Source organism: Sciurus carolinensis, chromosome 1, assembly GCF_902686445.1.
Source record: "Sciurus carolinensis chromosome 1, mSciCar1.2, whole genome shotgun sequence".
NCBI lineage: Eukaryota > Metazoa > Chordata > Mammalia > Rodentia > Sciuridae > Sciurus > Sciurus carolinensis.
In genome coordinates this window covers 4,175,380-4,198,057 of record NC_062213.1, presented here as the reverse complement: position 1 = coordinate 4,198,057, position 22,678 = coordinate 4,175,380, and the positions used below count along the sequence as shown (strand labels likewise).

Here is a 22,678-nt window from a genome sequence, read left to right as displayed (position 1 = left end):
ACCCCTGTGCGGGGGCTACGTGGTCTGGTTTCCACTTTGGAGTTATTAAGAATAAAATTGTTACAAAATTCTCACAGGAATCTTTTTGTGGATATAAATTTTAATTTCCCATGAAGTAGACATCTGGAAATGAAGTGGCTGGATCATCGGGCGGTTGTTTGAGAGTGTGGGAAGTAGCTGAGCGGCTCCTGAAGCACCTGCCTGGATGCACGGTGAGGTCTGCTGTCTCCCGTTCTCAGCGACAGTCTGCGTCGTTGGTCCTCCAGGTCTGGCCACCCTGGGGAGGACTGAATTGCATCCCATGGTGATTTTAATTTGTTTCCCTGATGTGGATCACTTTTCAGGGGTCTGTGTGCCACAGGAGAAATATCTACTCCAATATCGTAGCACATTTTACTGTATAATCTGCCTTACATGAAGAGAAGGTTTTAACTTTGGTTACGTTCATCTTTTGTTGACCCTTTATTTTATGGTTTGATGTTTCTGACCCCAACTAAGGCACTCAAGATACTCTGCTAGGCTTTCTTTGAGGAGAAAGAGACTTCGATTTTCCCCATGAAATTGTTTGTGCATCTGGCTAAAATCAACTGTTGACAATCTACTATTGCCCACTGATCTCTTTGTCTGTCTGCACCAATAACACTGATTACAATAACTTTCCATTAAGTTTTAAAATCAGATAGCACAAGTCCTCCAAAGTTGTTCCTTTATGTCAAGTGATCTGTTTATTCAAGGTCTGTTCTATTTTAAAAAGTCTACTGGAAAATACACTGAGCTTTTGATTGGGATTACAGTGAATTTATAATCAATGGTGAGAAGACTGACATTGTAATAATAATTGACTCTCCAGTTATTCAGGTCATTAATTTCTCTTAATCATGTTTTATCATTATCTACTAGAGATCATATTTTTAGAAATTTACCCTTAAGTGTTTTATGTTTTTGACTCTATTAAACACATTGCTTTCAAAATTTTATTTTCAAAATGTTCGTTGTTAGATTATAGAAATATAATTAATTCTTAAATTTTGAATGGTTTTTGTTAAATTTTTTGTCAAATGATGTTTATTTAGCAACTGTATAATATGATTTCCCCTTCATTATGCTTATGTAACAAATTTTAATGATTGGTTTTTCAATGACTAAAAGTCCTTATGTTTCTGGATGAAGTCTGAACAGCTCATGCTGAGTCTTACACACTACTGAAGATTGTTTGATTAGTACTGTTTTCATATTTTACAAGTGTACATACGTGAGGCTACTGGTTTGAAGTTTCCCTTCTCGTGACATTTTAGTTTTTCCCCATTCACTATGATATTGAATTTGAATTTGTCATATATAGCCTTTATAAAGTTAAGGCAGATTCTATCTCTAGTTTCTTTAGTGTTTTTATCATCAATGGGTCCTGAATTTTGTCAAAAGCTTTCACTGCATATATTAAAATAACTGTGATATTTTTTCTTTAATTCTATTTATGTGGTAAATTATGTTTATTAACCCTCACATGTTGATTAATAAGGTTATTAAGTATTATCATAAAATAATATTATTCCATCCCTGAGACAAAACCACAAGGGTTATGATATACAATCATAATAAGTTGTTGTATATGATTTACTAAAATTTTATTAAGGACTTTTGCATCTAAGTTCATCAGGTATGTTGGTCTGTAGTTTTCTTTCATGATGTGTCCCTATCTGGTTTTGGTATGAGAGTGATACTGGCTTCATAGAATGAATTTGGAACTGTTTCGTTCCTTCCTATTTCAAGGAATAATTTGAGAAGCATTGGCTTTAGTTGTTCTTTAAGATCTGGTAGAACTCAGCTGAGAATCCATTTGATCCCAGGATTTTCTTTGAGGGAAGACTTTTTATTACTACTGACATCTCACTGCTAGTTATTGGTCTGTTTAGGTTTTCTATATCCTTTTGATTTGATCTTCGCATGTCATAGGCAGTTTTCCAGTTTACTAGAGTATAAGTTTTCAAAACAGAACTTAATGATCCTCTGAATTTCTCTGATGTCTGTGGTAATTTCTTTTTCATCTCTAATTTTATTAATTTGAGTCTTCTATTTCTTTGGGTTAGTTTCGCAAAGGGCTTATTAGCCTTGTCTTTTCAAAGAAATAACTCTTTGTTTCATGGATCCTTTGTATTTTTTCAAAATTCTCAATTTCATTGATTTCAGCTCTGATCTTCATTATTTCCTTCTTTCTACTGGCTTTAGGAGTTGGCTTGTTCTTGTTTTTCAAGGGCCTTGAGATGCACCATTGGGTTCTTTATTTGGGATCTTTTGGATTTTCCCACATAGGCACTCGTAGTTATAAACTTCCCTCTTGGAACTACCTTCATAGTGTCCCAGAGGCTCTGGTATATTGTATCACTATCCTCATTTAAGTCTAAGAATTTTTTAATTTCTCACCTGGATTTCTTCTATTACCCATTCATCATTCAAAAGTGTTTGTCTTGTTCATTCTGCATGTATCTATATAATTTCTGCAGGGTTTTTTTTTTTTTTCTTTGGTGTTGATTTCTAATTTCATTTCATTATAATAAGATAAGATAAAAATTATTATTTTTGTATTTGTTAAAAGTTACTTTGTGGGCTAAAATATGGCCTATTTGGGAGAAGGTTCCCTAAGCAGCTGAAAAAAAAAGTATACTTGGCTATTGCTGGATTAAATATTCTATATGTCTCTAAAGTACATTTGACTTATAATATTTTTTAGATCCAAAGCATCTTTACTGAGTTTATGTCTGGATGACCTATCCTTTGGTGATACAGGTGTGTTGGAATCACCTGGTATTATTGTACTATGGTCTGCCTGTCCTTAATAGTGCCTCTTTTATGCAATTAGGTGCAACAACATTTGGGTACTAAATATTTATTATCATCATTTCCTCTTGTTTGATTGTTCCCTTCATCGGTAGGAAGCGACCTTTGTCTCTTCTCATTAATGTTGACTTGATGTCTGCTTTGTTAGATATGAGAGTAAGTACTCCTGCTTGTTTTTGGGTTCTACTGACATGGCATATCAAGTTCTATCCTTTCACTATCAGTTTATAACTGTCTGTTTGTAAGATGAGTCTCTTACAAACAACAGGTGGTTGAGACTTGCTTTTTAATTCATTTTGCCAACCTATGCCATTTAACTAGAGAGTTGAAACCATTAACATTCAATATTATTACAAAGAGATGTTTAGTTCTTTTCATTCTGATTTATTTCTAATATTTAATTTGGTCCTGTTTCTCATATGCTTTACTTATTCTTCAAATGAGATTTGCCCATTTATGAATTCTGGGGTTTATTTATTACTTCTGTGTGTAGTATATCTTTAAGTATTTTATGTAGTACCGATTGTCATTAATTCTTTTAGTTTCTGCTTATCTAGGAAAACTTTTATTTCTGCATCAATTCTGAAGGACAGTTTTCCTGGATATACAAGCTTGGTTCACAGTTATTTTCTTTCTGAACTTGGAACACATCATTCCAAGCCCTCTTGGATTTCAGTGTTTGTGCTAAGAAATCAGAAGTAATTATGATTGGGTTGCCTCTAAATGTGATCTGACATTTTTCTCTTGAAGCTTTTAAAATTCTATTCTTGTTCTGTATGTTAGGGATTTTAATTGTAATGTGTTGTAGAAAGGTTATGTTTTGATGATGTCTGTATAGGGTTCTGAATGGTTTCTGTTTCTGGATGTTAACCTCATTCTCAAGGCTTGGAAAACTGTTTTATCATCTCCCTGAAGAGGTTATTCATGCCATTAGCCTGCATCTCACAACCCTCCTCCGGTTCCAGGGGTTCTTAAATTTGTGTTGTCCCTGAGTTCTCAGATAGTCTGGTCATGGTTATTTCTTCTCTCTTCCTTAATACTGTCTGAATGTTCAAGGCTGGCCACTTTTTCTTTCATCTCTGAGATTCTGTCTGCAGAATGGTCTACTTTACCCAAGACTTTCAACTGATCATTTTATTGTATTTGGTGTGTCTTCCATTTCCAAGATTTGTTTGGTCCTTTTACAGTATCTCAATGTTCTTATTGAATTTCTCATTCATATCCTCTATTGCCTTCCTTAATTCACTGAATTATTTTTTTGTGTTCACTTGTAATTCATTGATCATTTTTATATTCAGTCTTTTGAATTCGTTGATATTTTATCCACTTCAATATATTTATGGTCCATTACTGTTGAATTATAAACTTTAGAAAGTTCATGTTACCTTATTTTTAAAATATGTTTCTATTATAAATATATAATATTTTTTAATTATATATATTAAATATATTTTTTTAATTATTTTATTTATATTTTATGCATCTGTTGGTATAAACTTCTCTTTTGCTGTATGTTTGGACCTTTTTTTAGGACATAGCCTTCTCTTGCCACAGTGTTCCAGAGTTAAGTAATATTGAGGTCCCTCTGAGGCATTGTATCCACAATCTTTCTGTAATTTCTCTGTGGTTTTGCTGTAGAAGTGGATGTCCAGGAGTGTTATTAGAGGGCCAACCCCTGGTCATTCCTACTTGGGGCCTACTTCTTAGTTTGGGGTTTCTGTTCTTCTAGTCTTTGTATTAAAGTATAGCTGAAGTCTGAGTGTGATTAATTTGGGTATGAAGCAAGGTTCACTGTCCTTTGGTTGGTTTTAGTTCAGTGATAGAGTCTACTCTGTGAACTAGTAGTTCCCTGTAGATTCCCACCACCTTATAAGTAAGAGGGAAACAAATCATAGCAGCAACTGAAGCAAACAAAATACAGCATTAAAACAAATACCCAGTGCCTATTAGGACATCCCAACACTAGTTACCACAAAACAGGAATGGTGGGGTCAGCAATTGACCACAGGAAAACAATAAATAGCCCTGACCTCAATCTGACATTCAACAGTATGTGTCAAGTATGTCATCCATAGTACTAATAACTGCAACAAAATGAACGGTAGAGAAGTTACATAAGCCAAATAGTCAAAAAGATAGTAAAAATATGGTTTATTAAGAGAAAAGAAAATGTGATAGGAAGGTAGCAAAAAGTTCAGAATGTTCACAATGTGAACAGAAAAAAAATGCAGAAAAGATGTAGAAAGTAGTGGTTATAAAAAAGAAAAATAGAGAAAGCAAATCACAGAGAAAGAGGAGAATTTATCTGTTAGTGGGAGAACAGAGGAAGAGAAACAATAAAAATAAATATACGAAACAAAAATAAACCAAAAATTATAACACTTAAAAGATAAGGAAAAATAGCTATCATAAAACTGCTAAAAATGAGAAAAAAAGGAATGTGTGTGTGTGTGTACATTTCCATGACAAGCACACACACACAAAAGATTCTTCTTTTTGTTTTAATTAGTCACACCTGACAGTAGAATGCACCTTGATACATCACATATAATGGAGTATAACTTCTCAGTCTTCTGTTATACATGATGTACCATTCCACCAGTCATACAGTTATACATATATACATCGGTTCTTAATGAAAAACAAGAACTATCTCTGTTGAGGTGGTCAGTCAGCAAGAATGGATGGTCACTGCATATGCCCAGTTATCCTTCCTTCAGTTTCTTCTTGGCTATGTATTTATATAGAGAGAATGAATGCCCCAGTGAGCACGCCCATGTGTGCCACGTCTGGGTTTGCAAACCTCCTTTCTTGTTACACGTGGCTCACAGAGCTGCCAGCTAGAATGGCCTAAAACTGAACCTGGTTGAAAGAGCTCTACTTTGTCACCAGTATGAGGAAGGACAGAATGGCAAGTATGATCAATTGAGGTTTTGCCCAGACAAACAGGAAGGATGCACTCCCAGGATGAAGCTAAGAGTTCTATGAGAGGAGTTCTGGCCCTGGGACTTAGGTCTAATCAGGCTTTAGGGACTTGGTTGGGTGGTATCTGTTCTGGAGAGATTAGATCAACATAACCCTAGAGCCAGGCAGATGCTGATCTCTGCTGGGAGCCCAGCTATCTGGAGCCTCCCAAGAATTCTACTTATGAGGCAGGAAAAATAACCCTCCACATGCTCTACTGCCCTCAAATACAGCCTTCCCAGGCTGAGTTCAAGTGTATTCACATTCGCCTGTTCAGTTTCCCGACCCTTTTCTGCTGGTCATGTGAGTCACCAGATTCAAAGGGAAAGCAAGTTGCACTCCCCTCCATTTCTCTGACTTGAATCCCCCTGGGTACAATCTCCTCTGGCTGTTTCACTCACCTTCTGATAAGCACATCCTAAGCCACGTGGTAGGCGCTTACCAGGGCAGTATGGAAATGTGTGCCGTGACCTCCTGTCCTCCTGCAGCAGCAAGCAGCTTGTGGCCTCCTTAACAGGCATCCTGCCTCAGCTCCCTGCTTGCCAGCTGAGAAATACAGAGCACTCTGAAAACAGCCATTTGCTATACAGACTCTAGATCAGGTAAGTTCAAACTGCTTTTCTGATCTACAGCCTTTTCTATGCCAAATTTGCTCTTTGTGGCTTTTCCTTTTGTGTTATCCCTCCCTCTGCAGTTAACCAGCACTATTGGAGCTCATAACCAGCTGGGCTCCAATGTGTTTTTTCCTGTTCTCTCTTCAACGCACCTGGATTTCTGAGTCTAAAAGACTCTGACTGTCCAATATTGAATTTCAGTGAATTCCCACTTTCACCCACCTTGTTGAGAAGCAGTTTTCCAGGGCTTGAATCCTGAGCCATGGAGCAACTTGAAATGCAGCCTAGTCTTTACTGTCCACAGTCCTAATTGACATTCTGGTCTTTCAACATCCTACCAGAATCACCCATTAAGCTCTACTTACACCAGTATAAAGCTTTTCCAGCTTGCATCTCTAAACATCTCAAAATTCCTCCCACAAAATCTAAAAAAACCCCAAAATTTCATAACCACAGGATCGGGTTAAACACAACAATGAACCTACACCCTGTACCAATTTCTGTTTTAGGCAGTTTTTTTTTTTTTTTTTTTTTTTTTAAGCTGTGACCAAAAGACCTGACAAGAACAATTTTGAGGAGGAAACATTTATTTGGGGCTCATGGTTTTAGAGTTCTCAGTCTATAGACAATCAGCTCTATTCCTTGGGGACCAAGGTGAAGGAGAACATCATAGCAGAAGTGTGTGGCTGAGGAAGCAGTTGGAAACATAGCAACAGGAAGCAGAGAGCTTCCCTTACCACGGACAAAATATAAACCTCACAGGCATGCCCCAAATGACCCATCTCCTCTAGTCACACCCCACCTGCCTACTGCTAACACTCAGTTGATCCTTATGAAAGGATTAATGCACTGATTAGGTTAAGGATCTTATAACACCATCATTTCACATCTTTTGAGAGACACTTCATATCTAAACCATAACACTGGCTTTATACATTATTTTTTCACAATTTCATTGATACCCACACTTTATTTTTGTTGTTTTCTCTGAGTACATTGAGCTCTTCTTTAATACAGGAGCTATATTACTGATTTTAAACCATTCACCTTTTCTAATAAAAGAGTTTGCTAGTCTATGACTATTAGGTGAAATTGGTTAACAGAAATAACTAAGTTGCTATAGTTATCTTGGGTTTTGGTGGGTTTTTTTTTGTTGTTGTTTCTTTATATTTGTCTACTTGTTCTATCAAACATTGAGAGGAAAAAAATGCTGAAACATCCATCTATAATGTGCAGTTATGTATTTCTCCCCTCAGTATGTCTGTTCTATTTTGAAATTATGTTTTTAAATACATTTGCACTCAGGGCTGCTTTCATTACAAATTGTCTTATCTGCCTCTTTTTATATTGAAAGTGTACTTGTTTAATGTTAATATACCCACACCAACTTTCTAAATATTATTGTTTTGTTTTGGATATTTTCTTTTTATTTTTGATACTGGGGATTGAATGCAGGGGTCCTTTACCACTGAGCTACATCCCCAGCCCTTTTTATTTTTTTTTTATTTTTGAGACAGGGTATTTCTAAGTTGCTTAGGGCCTCACTAAGTTGCTGCAGTTGGCCTTGAATTTGCAATCCTCCTGCTTCAGTCTCCCAAGTTGCTGGGAATACAGGCATGCACCGCCATGCCAAACCAGCAGAGCTGCATGATGGTTTTCTGCTATCTTTTAACTTTTGCACTACATGCATTTAATGTCATTTTCTTGTAAAAAGCGTATCATTGGCATTTTACTTACTCATAGAGTCTGAAATCTCTACTTCTAAATTCAATGTTTACTCTATTCACATTTACTGCAGTTCTTGAGATGCAGGAGTAAGTCTACCACATTGCTTTTGTTTCCTACTTGACTAAATGTTCCTTGTTCCATTCTTGATGCCTCTTCCTCTTTGGTTGAATCAAACATTCCTACTTGTTCCAAGATTGTTCCATCTTGTCTCTTGTATCCTCTTGTCCACACCATGGATGACTGCTCTGCAGAGTGCCGTGTGCCTGGTACCACTGCACTCTAACTTCATACAGCATCCTGGTTCCTTGCATAAAACATGAGACCTTCTATCAACCACCAATTCTTGGACTGAGGTCATGGCTCAGTGGTGGAGTGCTTGCTTAGCATGTGTGAGGCACTGGGCTCCATCCTCAGCACCACATATAAATAAATGAATAAAATAAAGGTCTATCAACATCTAAAAAAAATTTTTAAAATAACACCCATTCTTTGTACCACATTTTTGTCACATATTTTATCTTGCATATGCTATACACTACAGACTTAAATGTTATCATTTATTCTCTACACAGTCAATAGTCTTTAAAAGAAATTAAGAATGAGGGGAACAAACCCTTTATATTTATTCACTTATTTACTGTTTCTTGGGTTCGTCCCTCCTTGATGTAGATTCAAATTTCCTTTTGGTGCAAATTCTGCCTGATGTGCACCGTGTTCCCCCTACCTCCTGCCCCAGAGAGTGGCTCATACAGTTCCTGACACATTGGAGGTGGTGGCTTAAAGTGTAAGTGAAAATATTCCCAGGACGGTCTGGCAAATGCTTCACTGGAAGTACCAGGCAGGTACACAGAACCACCAAGAGAACAGCCCCCTCTGCCTAATCATGCTCATAAAAATTCTATAAGAACAGTAACATACATCTCAAGGGCAAACAGATATTTTCCAAAAGGTTAAATCCAAGAACAGTAGTTTTAGGAAAGGAGTGATTTTAGAAAAAGATGTCAGGAGTCGACACCTTGGGCAGTGCTGGTAAGGAGCAAAGCAGCTCCTGCAGGGAGCCTGGCCACCGGGGGAGAGTAGGGGTGTAAAACCTGTGCACGTCTCAGAGGACTCTGGTTCCACACCGCACAAGTACTGTGCAAGGGCAGTCACAGGGGACATTCGTACGTAAGGGACCCTGCAGAAAGAAGACTGTGGGCATGGGATGGAAGGGGACGCTTCCCAAAGCAGCAAACACAGTGGAGCATAAAGGAGGAACACAGAGGCATCTGGAGATGTTGGAGAGGTCGACCCAGGGGATTTGGTGACAAACTAGATTTAGGGATGCCAGAGGAGTAGAAGTCAAACCTCAATCCCAAGAGCAGGGGACAGAAACACACGAGCCAGAAGAACAGAGCAAGGGCCATGGACCTGAGATGACGGGCCTTTCCGGATCACTTCAGAGCCCACCAGGAGGCAGAGTTTCCCCTCCCCTTAAACTGCTTTGGAACTGCAGGGCCATGATGTGGAAGCCAGATATCAATAGGGAGAAAGGAGTTCAGGAACAACCTGTGCCACTTCTGAGGATTATTTATGTGGGAAACGGCAGCAGGAGATGAGGGGGCGGGAAAGAAAGGCACAGCAGGCTTGTGCTGGAGCAGACCTGATGCACAGAGGCCCGGCACACCTAACCTCGCTGGCATGGTCCTGGCCAAGTCCTCCGAGAGGCGAGCACGCGCAGGCTCTACACAGAGGCGAAGGGAAGCAAGCCTGGCAGTGAAGAGAACCACTCCAGGCGCTGAAAGCGCTAGATGGTGAAATGCGAAGCTACAAGGCCCAGCTACACCACTGATTCTTGCTGGAGGCTTTCTCCAACGGCCGGGAAGAAAACGTCTGTCCCGTACACCAAAATCACACTTATTATTTGGGGTTTTATCACCTTAAATGAGCTTTAGTGTCAACATTAACATGGACAGGACACACTTCTATTTTACATGAAGGGCCTGGGGAGAGGGTGGGAGCACTGCCCATGAGGCTTTGCCCCAAATGCCTGCCTTGGGTTTTAGGACCGAGAGGCAAACATCCGTCACCACTGCTGCTGGGCTACTGAGAACAAAAACGACTGCCCAACCCACCCCTCCGCAAGGCAGGGGAGCCGGAGGACCTGCTGGAGCTCAGCGTGACGGGCACCTGCGCCCCAGAGGTTGTCCGGGCGGCAGCACTCTGAGTTGCAAGAGCCTCCGGTTGCTGGGCTCCACCCAGGCCTCCCAGGTCCCACTACCTCCACTGCAGCACCAAAGTTTGGGATGAGAAATTGTCACTCCCCCACCAAGAGAGGGACATCCCCAGCACCTCTTGCACTTCTAGCCTTGAAACAGACAAAGCAACCACTCCTTTCCCCTGAAGGAAGATCGGGACTGGAGAAGGCAGTCACAGAGGGAGTCGCTGAGCAAGACGGCTTCCCTGGGCAGGAACGACCTGATGCTGCAATGCTGGGAGCTGCCTGCAGTGCTGCACAGCTGGGACGCTGAAAGCATTCAGTTTACTGGGCACCAGAAGCCAGAGAGAGAAATTCTGGGCTCACCCAGGGGTCCCCAAGACATGTAGCTTTCTCTCAAGACCCTGTTAATATAGAGGTGACCCGGGTCAGAGAAGTTAATTAAGCACCCTGGCCCAACAGTGCCCAAATGATGGGCAGTCAGACTGAAATGAATCGGCGCCTGGTATTCCAAAGGCAGCACTCTCAGACTCAGGGGCAATGGCTACCTGGTTGCTGGGAGCGTACTGACTCTGGTGAAAAACACGGATGGCTCGACCTCCACGTGCAGCCCCAGGGAGAGGCTCCGGTAGTACCCTTCCGCATGGCCTGGGCCTCCCGAGTACTTGAAATTCAGGACGGCTTCCAGAGTCTGAAAAGATAAAACCAATAACAAGTTAGTGCTCCCAAGTTGGCCAAGTTTCTTGCCAGGAGGCTTCACTTGCTGCAAAGAATCTAAAGAGCACCCCAGCAGGGGAAGGCATTCACACTGGACAGTTCCCACCCTGGCTGCGGCCAAGCACCCAGCACTGTCTTTCCTGTTACCCCCATCTACACAATCCTCAGCCTGGATATGCCACCAGGCAGATTCCAGAACTTACTCTGTAGTGCCATGCAGCACTTCAGAGAGGAAAACACACTGTGGTGAGCATCACCTAAATGCACAGACCAAGCAGGATGGGGAAGGGCGAGCCTCCATCATGGAGGTAGAGTGCCAGCCGGGCCCCCGGGCTCCCAGTGAGTGACAGGCACCAACAGACCCCACACACACACATCCTGAGCCCACCCAAGATGAAGTCGGGGCAATGCCGTTGGGAGTAACACAGTGTTGCACCCTCCCATCAGCAGCAGAGCACTGCACAGAGGAGTCAGTGCTCCCCAAGGGGGCGAGAAGGGTCGGCTCAGAGGTAGTGGAGTACCAAAGGCTGGGTGGGGCCTCCCATGACAGCGAGGATCCCTCCCCAGGCGTGCCATATACCGGAAGGCAGTTCCCACTCCTCCTAGGCTCTTCTCCATGAATCTTCCCTGGGTACTCACACCAGGGTTGGTGGGAGGGCAGGAAAGTAGACACAGCGTCTGCTGGTGGTTCAGGCAGGTAGGAGGCGGTCAGATACTGTCATCTGGCCCCCACCTGGTTCTTCTCTCCTGTGCTGAAGGAAGGGCAGCACTGGCCAAAGGCAGACCAGCTCAGCAAACACCATTCTCCTAGGGTAAGGCCGGAGAGGGCCAGATCCAGGACACCACACCAGCAGCACTGGAGACAGCAAGCCTCCGGGACAGGGCAGGGGCGGGACACAACTCAGGTGCAGCACCGCCACTGCATGGGCAGGGACAGGCGACTGCAGTGCAAGGGACGGGATACTGAGAAAGCCCACTGTTGAGACTGGGGAGGGGCCGGGGAGCAGGAAGCTCCCCTGCCCCTGCCTGCAGCCTAGAAGCCCCTGGAGGGAAGCAGAGGCCTAGTGGGTCCAACATGGCGCTGTGTGTAGGGAGGAGGGCAGGCAGAGGCTCGGGGACATCGTGGGAAAGGCGGGAGTACCACGCCGGCACAAAGCAACACTAGAGGACTCTGCAGCCTGCGAGGCACCAGAGTAGGCAGAGCAAGGGAAGCCCGCAACCAGCCAGTCCTGACTGGAAGGGTGACGTCCTGAAAGAGGCGCACAGACTGCGGCCCAGGGGCCAAGTCTAGTCACGGTCTGCTTCTGGATGTCTGGCAGCTAAGAATAGTCTTACATCTTTTAAAGCTGGTAAAACAAAACAGAACAAAACAAAAATAAGAACAAAGAAGGCTAGGTATCAGAGACACTATGAGCTGGAAGGCCTGCCCCTCTTCATAAGCAATTTTCAGATAAAACTCCTGGAGAGAACAGAGGTGAGTCTTCATGACCTGAACTAGGCAACGGTTTCCTGTCTATGATGTCAGATGCGCAAGCAACGGGTCCAAGCTGAGAGGACAGGGCCTCCGGATCTGAGGAGCTGCAGCAGAAAGAGCAGGCCAGCCACAGGAATGGTGGCCAGGGGTCTGAGAGAGCCGCTGCACCTCCGGCACTTCATGGGTCACTGATAACCCTGATGGAAGGTTCCAGAAGTGGAATGAGGCCAGAAGTCAGGCACATGTGTGAGCTCGAGTTACAAAGGTGCTGGTGGTCCTGGATGGGGTCCAGCCTGGGGCCCCAGATGGGGTCTCCCATCTTGTGCTGCAGCGCAGGAGTCCACCCGCTCCTGGCTGCCCGGGTGGCTTGGAGCGGTTTCCTGGCACCTCCGCCTCTTCCCTGAGCTGCAACCTCCCTGGAAGGTTTGCTCATGCCGCAGTCGCTGCTCCCGGTGACCCCTGCTCTGTACGAGGACACAGTGCAGCAGCAGGCGCTTCAGAACGAAGGCAGCACACATGTGTGCGTGGCGGGTAGGTGGTACGCCAGGCAGGGACTGCAGCAGCTGCTGCAGGGGAGGAGGGGCCGGGGAAGCTGGCTGGCCACCCGGCACTGACCTCTCCAGCCCCAGCTTCCCGACTGTTGAGGGGACAGTCACTGATACAGATCTCTCCAGGCTCCAGTGAGGACTCAACGAGAACGCACTGGCAGACGAGGAGTCACCATGAGGTACACTCCCTTGTTCCTCACATCCTGACCATCTGGGGCCATGGCAACATGGCTCAGAAGAGGGAGAAGTGAGTTTTAGTGCCCTTTCTCTAACTTTTAAACATTTTTATCATGGGAAAATACACCTAACAAAGTGGCCATTCTGAGTACAGGCCACTGTTGTGAGCCATCACCGCCACCCACCTCCAGCCGATCCTCACCTCCCCAGATCCAACCTGGGGACCCATCTTACACTGAGCCCCCACACACCGTCCCCTGGCCACGTTCCTACGGTCTGTCTCTGGGTTTGGCTGTTGTACCACCTTACGCAGTGGCCTCATAGAACGTGTGCTCTTGTGGCTGGCTTATTTCACTTGGCGGAACGTCCTCCAAGGTCCTGTGCATCGCGGTTTGCGCCAACTTCCCCCAGGTTAAGGCTGCGTAACATTCTGACAGGGACAAACCCCATCCTCTCACCCGCTCAGCAGACCCTGGAGCTCCTCCTGCCTCGGGGCTCTCGTGAGTGACGCGCCGTGAACAGGGTGTGCCAATGCCAAGACCCTGTTTCCAGTTCTCCTGGGCACACAGAGCGGCCTTCTGGGAACACGTGGTCATTCTACACCCGATTTCCTGAGCAGCCGCCACATGGCCGTCCGCGGCAGCCACACCATCCCCCACTCCAGTCCTCACGCCCTCGCCAAGGCAGCCTCGGCAGATGAGTCCTTCAGGGGCTGTGAGGGCCACTTCTCTGTGGCTCTGTGGCCATTCCCCTAACGACTGGCGGTGCGGAGCACCCCTTCATGCTCTCTTTGGCCTTTGTGCCTCAATGAAGAAACGTCTGTTCAGGTCCTCAGGCCTGTTGTCCAAGTTTATCACTTCAGCTCACCTCCTGCCCCCTGAGGCCTCCACACCTGTGTTCACAGTGTCCTTCAGACCTGCGCCCAGAACTGCCTTTGCTGACCCTCCTCCCCTAAGGTCCAGGTGAGAGCAGTCCTTCTCCCTGCCCACCATGTGCTCAGTGAGACAGGCACTGTTTCAATAATCAAGGATCATATTTTGGCCTCACTAAAACCCCAATTATTTTCCCATGGCCCTGGGCCCAAAGCATGGCCCTAACTCCAGCTGCTGTCTTCTTGTGAATGTGTCCTAGACCTTTGAAACCACACTTGCCATTGTCAGAAGGTGCGACTGCCACACACACCCGGATGCCTTCCTGTGAAGACTCAGGGGCAGCCGGTTCCCCTCTGGTTGATCGGTTCTTTCCTCCACCTTTTCACACCCTTCCAGGTGCCTCCTCAGCACCAGCGTCAACGAAGAGAATGGAGAAGAGTCGGCTCCTGATCTCAGGAAGCTCAGGAGAGCCGAGGGCAAGAACACTTGCAGAAACCAGCTCAAGCATGCACAAGGAACCCCTCACCCGCCTGTGTGCAGACCAGGACCAGAATCTGCGAGGTGACAGGACAGGCTGTTTTTTTGCTTCAGGAGATGAACAGTCACCTCCAGAGAACACTGTGGGAGAAGTCACCTGGGCAGGGAGCAAGCAGAGACAAGCCGTTGCTGAGTACCACCTGGTGAAGAAGGCGCAGTCTGTGTTCCTGCTTCTGGGGACTTGCTGCCCCTTCCCAGAGAACCAAGGAAAAGAACGGCTCCGGGGCACCTGCTTTATGAAGTCAGAAAGACGAGCCTCGCAAGATGCAGCCTCACTGCCTTCCTCCTGCAAGTCAAGGAAAAGCAGCAAAGGTCTCCTGGCCCAGAAAGCTGGAAGGCGTGAGAAGACGGTGCAGCGGGCTACGGCGGTGAGACAGGATGCCCGGGCTCTGCGGAGCGGCCGGAAGCAAAGCCCTGCTCCGACGTGAGACTCTCCCTCTCCAGAGTACTTTCACTCCGTGCCTTGAGAGAGGGCTGTCACGAACATCAGTCGGACCAGGACTGAAAACAGGATGTTCAGCCGAGGCACCCTGCAACTGGTTTTCCATGCTGAAATGGAAGGTCGTTCGACGGCTGCCTATCCTTCAGCACCTCTCAGTGCCAGGCGGCACAAGGTGACTTGCCTGCTGACTACCACATCCCAACAAGCCCTAGGAAGGGTATGCACAGCCACCTGTCCAGAGGTGGCACATCCAGGGCTTGACAACAGCCGTGCCCCTGCCACAGAGGCCCAGAAGAGCAGGCGCTCGGCCGCACCACCACCCGCCGCCCCCCAGGAGCTCACGTCTGGTGAAAGAAACAAACCCAGGCAGCTCTACAGAGCCAGCGGGCCCGCTGCGTCACAGGTAAGTGCTGGGAGGGCACGGGAGGAAGGAGCACACGCCTGGTGGGCAGGCGGTAGGCAGGAGGAACAAACCCGGAAGGAGGGCAGGACGGGGTAAGGCTGAAGCCGAAAACAGGTTAAAACCTACTTCCTGAAAACACCATTAAGGTAATGATCCTGTCAGGCTGATCAGGAAGCCAACGACATCAGGAATGACAGAGCAGCAGGACAGACCCCACGACAGAAGGCCAGGAGGGAGCCCTGCCAGCAGTTCCACGCCAACAGACCCACAGCTCAGGCTCGGGACACATACTCCCAAAGGGCTCCAGGAGGAATGGAAGACTCACACAGCCTCACCCCGACCAAGACGCCTGGTTCGCAGTGAGAAGCGCCCTCCCGAGGGGGACCTCACACTCAGATCCCGCTGGATCCCATCGAACACGTGTCACAAAGAACGCCGGTTTTATATGCACATCTTCAGAAAATAAACGGAGAAAACTGCCCCCTTATTTTTATCAGCTCCAAATATCAAAATCAGATGAAGTTTATAAGAAAAGTTTTCATGAGGACTATATCTCTCAAGAATAAAAATTTATGAATCCTTAACTGAATATTAGTGAGAAAAGCTCAGTAGTATGTAAAATGGATCACACATTGTGGCCAGTTCTTATCACAGCATGGCAAGGTTAGCTTAATCTTGAAACATCAATCTATGTCACTCACTATAATAAAGATTATTAATAGAGAAAAAAGGCATACGACCAATAGCTTCAGAAAAAGCAGTTGACAATATTCAAATTCCATTTATGAGTTTTTAAAAGTGCTCAGCAACCTAGGCATAGCAAGTACACCCCTCAATCACTGAATGCATCCATGAGAAACTCACAGTAAAAACCATACTTAATGGCTGGTAACAGGCAGCTTTGCAACTAAAAATCCAGAATAAGGCAAATACATAGCTATCACTTCTATCAACATTGCATTTGAGATCCTAGTGAATTGAACATGTCAAGAAATTAAGGAGAGGCTGGGGCTGGGGCTCAGTGGTATAGCATTTACCTGGTACACATGAGGCACTGGGTTCATTTCCCAGCACCACATAAAACTAAATAAACAAAGGTATTGTGTCCATCTGCAAATAAAAATATTCCTAAAAAAGAAATTAAACGTATGCATGTTGAAAAAGCAGCAACAATACTGTTCAAAGACAATGTGATCATGTCAAAAAAAATTCTAAGAAACTAGTAGAACTCTTGGAAATAGCTGGGAAAAATAGGTAGCAATTCCTTGTGAACTTAAACCTATAATTAACACATGACCACTTAGCAACGTGACTCCTACCAAGAAAAATAAGAACAGATATCCACACATGCAGAAGTACGTGTATGTAAATGTCCACAGAAACTTTATGCATGATAATCCCAAACCAGAAGCAACCCCAAAGTCCAGGAAGAGATAGGTGACTAGATGAACAAACTAGTATATCCATAATATAGATTACTACTCTGCCACAAAACAGTCCAAATCACTGACACACATAGGAGTGTGGAAAAATCTCCAGGTCATTCTGAGCGAGAAGCCAGACCCCAACGAATCTACACTGCATGTTAGTCAGTTGTGAGAAAGGTCAGTCTTCAGTGACAAGAGAATATCAGAGCTGCTCGTGGCTACAAAGGAGTCATCAGGGTCACTTAGGGGTGACTCGAAATCCCACACCTCGATGGAGGCAGTGGTCACATGGCACATAGATTTGCCGAAATCCATCAGACTACAGCTCATTTTAAGAATGCAAATTACACTCAGTAGAGTTGATTTTGGTTATGCTCATAGTCATCTGTAGACGTCAAAACAACCCCCCCCCCCACGGTCACAATGTGAGCTACAGTGACAGGACTGCCCACTGGTGAGGACAAACGTGGAGCCTGGAGGGGCTTCAGGCGTGGGCTCAGGAGCTGCAGGTTCTGCAGCCAACGTGAGTGGACTATGACTGACTGGAGTGAAGACTGTAGGTAACCTGCAGAAGTCACACCACCCTCCAGCTCCGGATGTCCTCACGGGAATCCGAGTGTTCTGCCAGACCCTGCCTACGATTTTGATCAGTTCTTATGTGCACTGTTATTGCTCACCCTGTTATTAATCTAATGTTCTATGATTTCTAATATAACTATGGCTATTGCCAGAGAAACACAATCACACGTCCCTTGCCAATTTAAAAGTATAAGCAGATCTCTAATTTTTAAACACCCTAAGTGAACCTGTCACCACAAATTTCCTTCTGCTCTATTTCTGAGAGGACATAAAATTAATAGTGGTGATGTGGTCCACTTAGCACGTCAAACATGCAAAACCAGCAGCTGGGGCTCATCCCCGCAAGAGACCAGCCCAACAGTTTACTTAAGGTCAGTGAAATGTACACATGAAAGCCACACCACTACTTTCCAGTTAATCAACACTTTGGGCCAAAGTCTTTCTTCAGTGTTAAAGATGCCAAGTAGCGACAAATTAAATGGCACATCCAAGATGATGCAGGAACAGGTTTGGGCAATATCAGTCATCAAAACAGCTCCAACTCAGGAGGTCCCTGGGCCCTGGTGGCTGAGAAGGGCTAGGCCTTGCAGTTCAGAAGAGGTGTAAGTGGAGGAGGTGGGAAGGGGGCTTGGGTGCCAAGGACAGGAGCAGACCCGAACCCAGAGGGCCAGTCTTCACATGGAGCACTGCCTGGGCAGCAGACAGGTCAGAGCCCAGACACCACAGACCTCAGCAGAGCAAGGGGCCGTCATGCCTGCCACACTTGTTCTCAGGCCAGTGTCCTCTCTGACAAGGCTTTGCAGGGTCTCCAAGGAAGGTCCTCCCTCTCTCTATCTGCTACATGGGCATCCTGCCCCAGTTCTCACGACACCCGTCACACCTGAGATCATGTACTCACATCATCTAAGCCTAAGGCGTGAAAATAGCATTGGCCGGCATGGCTCACTGCCATTGCCCTCCGGTCCTCACTGTCCCCCACGCCATCACATGCAGTAAGTACTTTCATTGTTTTTGGCAGTGTACCCACCCAGTGTTTATTTATGCAGGTACAAGAAAATACAAATATAAATATCTTCCTTCCCAATCATCATTCCCCAATGGTCACTTTACCAAAAAATAATCTACAATACACGTGTGTGGGCACCATGCTGTGCAACACTCACTTCCCGTATGCTGGAGGGTTCTGCTAATCGGTGCACGGGGGCACTCTTTGCAGAATGTCCTTTGTAGAGTGCCTGTGGACAAGGTGGTGTTCCACAGTGCGACGTGCAGTAGACTCAACAGTCCCCTACACAGTGGCTTTCTGGACGTTTGCACTATTTTGCTACTATTATATATATACAAGATACTTTCTATATACATTGATATTTCTGAAAGGTATGTTTTCCAAACAGGCATTCTGGGTCAAAACATACATGTATTTGCAATTATTTTAACAGACACTACCAAAATGTCCTTTATTCAAAGCGGAACCATTTCAGACGACAGCAATGTCTGAGGACACTCAGACATTCTCAAAACCTTGAGAGTATGTGCATACCACCAAAGTACATGTTTATCACAGCACAGCTCACAACAGCCACATTGTGGAATCGCCTGGGTCCATCCACAGAGGAATGGGTTTTTTAGAAATGGTGTACATACACAATAGAGCTTCATTCATCCATAAAGAATAATGAAACAATGTCATCTGCAGGAATCTGGGTGGTTTGGGGAATATAATGTCAAGTGAAGTAAGCCAGACTCAGAAAGACATGCTTTTTCTCATATGCAGAAGACTGTGGGGTAAGGGGGACTACCATGGGAGATGGGAGACTGAAAAGGTAGGGGAAGGTGACAGGGGAGGGATTAAGGGAAGGCCTGAGAAGTGAGATTGGTCAAATAATGTTACACACATGTAACAATACACTACCATGAAACTCACAGTCCTCAATAATCAATATGCACCAGTAAAAAACCTTGAAAGTGGGATATGCTGCCCAACACTTGATTTTTTGACAGTCTGACAGATTTTTTAGATCTCAGCTCATTTATTTCACATTTCTTTCATTATTACAAAAGAATATGTTTTCATATGTACAGGCCATTTCCATGATTTTTTGTGACTTGCATATTCATACCCTTGACCTTCATTTACTGACCAGCCGGTTTCTCTCTTCCAGATTCCTGGGAGGGATTACATATTAAGGGGATTACACATTGCACAAAATCACATCTGAAGATAAAGACAATTACACTACTTCATTTCTCACACCTAGGCCTTTTAAAAGCTGTCTAAGACTGGCAAATAAATGGATGAGAATAAGGTTCTAAAAATAAACCACACTGACACATATAGTTGTTTTTTGACCAAGAGCAAGGTAAGGTCATGACCAAATCAGCCTTTTCAACAAATGACTGGGGGACAACCAGACAGTTATGGTGGCAAATAAAGCTGGGTCTCTACCACACACACTCAAGCTATTCTGAGGTGCGTTCTACCTATAAGCCCACAGTGGGACACCTGAACCCTAGAACGGAGCTCAGGAGATAGCTTGACAACCTCAGATAGGCAGAGAGCTTCCACAGGACCCGAAGGGCACAGCACACTAGGAGAAATAATGGAATTCCATGAAAAATGACTGAAGATTTACATCCAGGGAAACATCTGAAAAGTTGGAATACAAAATTTGTCCTTTCCAGACAGGTGCAGAGGCACAGACCTGTGATCTCAGTGACTCAGAGGCCAAGGCAGAAGGGTCACAGGCTTCAGGATAGTCTGGGCAACTTAGCAAAACCCTGTCTCAAAATAAAAAATAAAAAGGGCTGTGGGTGTAGCTCAGTGGTTCAGAAGCCCCAGTTCAAGGCCCAGTACCACAGGATAAAAACCATTTCACCCAGGTCTTGCAATTTACTGATGTGCAACTCCTCCTAATGTTCCCGTTCTGTGCCTTCAGCATCTACAGCGTGCCTCTTCTTCTCCTTGCTGAATATGTCCAATGGGGTGGCGGCTTTATCACTGCTCTGTAACAGTCAGCTCTGGGCTTTGCCCATTTTCTCAACCATCTGAAGCCACACAGGACATGGCAGAGAGCGAGTACTCTGCAGACGCTGCTGCAGGGTAGTGGCTGGAACTGGCTGGGATCAACGTCTGTTACACAGGTACCTTACTAATACACGCAGCTCCCCCACCCCTCTGCCTCTGTGCCTGGCTTTACAGAGCTCCCCATCTGTCCACACTGCTACCACACGGCAAACCTCCTCAGTCATTAGGTTTCTGCAGACCGCTTGTACCAGCAGCTCAGGTTCCACGGGTGCCAGGCTGCAGTCCTAGTGACACCAGGGCACAGGGTGCCTTCCCACAGTGCCTAGCTGCTCATACTGCAGCACAAGGCTTAGACCCAGGAGAATGTGCACTGCGGGCAGATCGGTTGGACCTAAGCCAGACAGGAGCTTGCATTGGCACGCCTGGCGCTACAGTCAGAGCGCCAAGGATTTTTATCTTATAACAAGTTACACCTAAAAACGTCATTTTCAAAGACTTAGGAAAAAGAAGAATCTGACTCAAAGTTCAAAGCCAGGTCTGTCTGACCCCAAAGATCCTGCTCTTCCTGCAATCATGTTGTATCCTGAAAATCCCAGGGAGTGGGGCAGAATGGGACCATGAGTAGAAGCCACCGTGGACACCTTAAAGGACACTGACAGACGGAAGGGTGCAGAGGAGGAGGCTAGAGACAGCGGCCTGGGGAGGGGAACACCAAGTCCAGCTGAAGAAGTGGCACTCTGTCCAGGGCTGACAGTGGATGCTGCAGACAGCTGGGGGTCAAGGTATCAGAGCTGACCGGGAGGCTGTGCACTGAGAGGGACGGGAAGCAGGGCGGCCTGTGTGGGCAGGTCCCGCTGCAGGGACTGACGAACGAGCTGCAAGCACTGAAGTGAGGGAGAGGCAGGCATGTGGGCACGGCGTGAGGGACTCAGGGCTTTGACACGAGAATGTGAAATCTGAAGTTCCCAAGGACTGCAGTGCAGACAGGAGGGGAAACACGGGTGGCAGAGATGGAGCCCAGGTCAGGACGGCTATCAGGTGCAGGGGACAGATGCAGTCTGTGGGTACGGAGGGCAGGAGCCAGACTGGGCCCTACAGCTGACCCCAGGGCCTTTCCAAATATGACACACTGCAATGTGTTCAACAACACACAGTGACACAGCTGTTTATCTCAAGCTCTTCTGTCCTCTTGCCGTGGGCCATTCGGCAATTCGGCATGTGAGGTAATGCCTGTGTCTCGCTTCACATCTTAAGAAGCAGAGTGAACAGCCAGCAGCAAGGCTCCGCAAGCAAACTGCCACTCAGACCCCACTGTCACTTCCCACGTGCCCCTGGGTGAGGGGTTGGATCTGCATGCAGCCCCCTTCTCTTCTGGGCTATCAGGAAGATACAGCCAGCTAGTACTAGAAAGATCTGTAGAGGAAAGCCCAGCATTTGGAAGGAGCTGTGAGCACCAGTTAGTGTTGTTAAAACTAAGTCAGTATTCGACACTGAGAAAGAAAGAAAGTTACTTGGCACAAGTGAATCCCAGAATAGAGAACAAGGAGACAAATCTGATCTGTCCCTTACTCAAAACTATCACCAATCCAAGCTACAGTCAAGACCCACACATGGCTGCCTAGCCCTCCCAGACATACTCCCGTGCCTACTATCTTGGACCTTCAGAGGTCTGCACGCATGTTCGGTGCTCCTACTGTGTGCGTCCTGAGAGCACAGCTACTGAAGGCTATGCTGTTCCCACCCCAACCCTGGAAGAACGTCCTCACCCGCCAACCCAACCAGTCAGCTCCCTGCTCTACCCAAGATACTGACCTGGCCTCTCTGGTGCCCCCTCCACACAGCTAAGAGTCTGTCTCTCTGTCCTCTGTCACCATTACATCCCATACATGTCTCTTCCTACCAGAGGAGACTTTCGTCATCAGACAGCAAGGCAAGTAAGAGCCATGTCACACAGGGCTGTGAGGACAAATGGGAACACGGCTCACCACGAGTCTGGTACAGACCAGGGCAGTCCAGTGCTGGCCTGCCACATCTCTGTTCACTCTGCCAACAGTACTCCGTGGGCAGGGGACACGAGTCCCTCCAGCACCTAGTGTGGTGTCCGACACTCCTACAAGCCAGACCCTCAGCTGGGCTGCA

At 45.9% G+C, this 22,678-nt stretch overlaps 1 protein-coding gene across 5 annotated transcripts in view; it reads right to left on the bottom strand.

Annotated features, from left to right (window-relative positions):
* The window catches only part of Trappc9 (trafficking protein particle complex subunit 9), a 533,127-nt gene that overhangs the window by 218,151 nt on the left and 292,298 nt on the right, over positions 1-22,678 (bottom strand). For 4 of the 5 annotated variants that reach the window (XM_047546065.1, XM_047546089.1, XM_047546081.1 and 1 more), the window contains one exon: positions 10,887-11,029. In XM_047546065.1, coding sequence (XP_047402021.1) covers positions 10,887-11,029 — 143 coding nt within the window. Of the gene's footprint in view, positions 1-8,253; positions 8,446-10,886; positions 11,030-22,678 lie in introns of those variants that run through there. The other variant, XM_047546100.1, reaches the window with a different exon arrangement.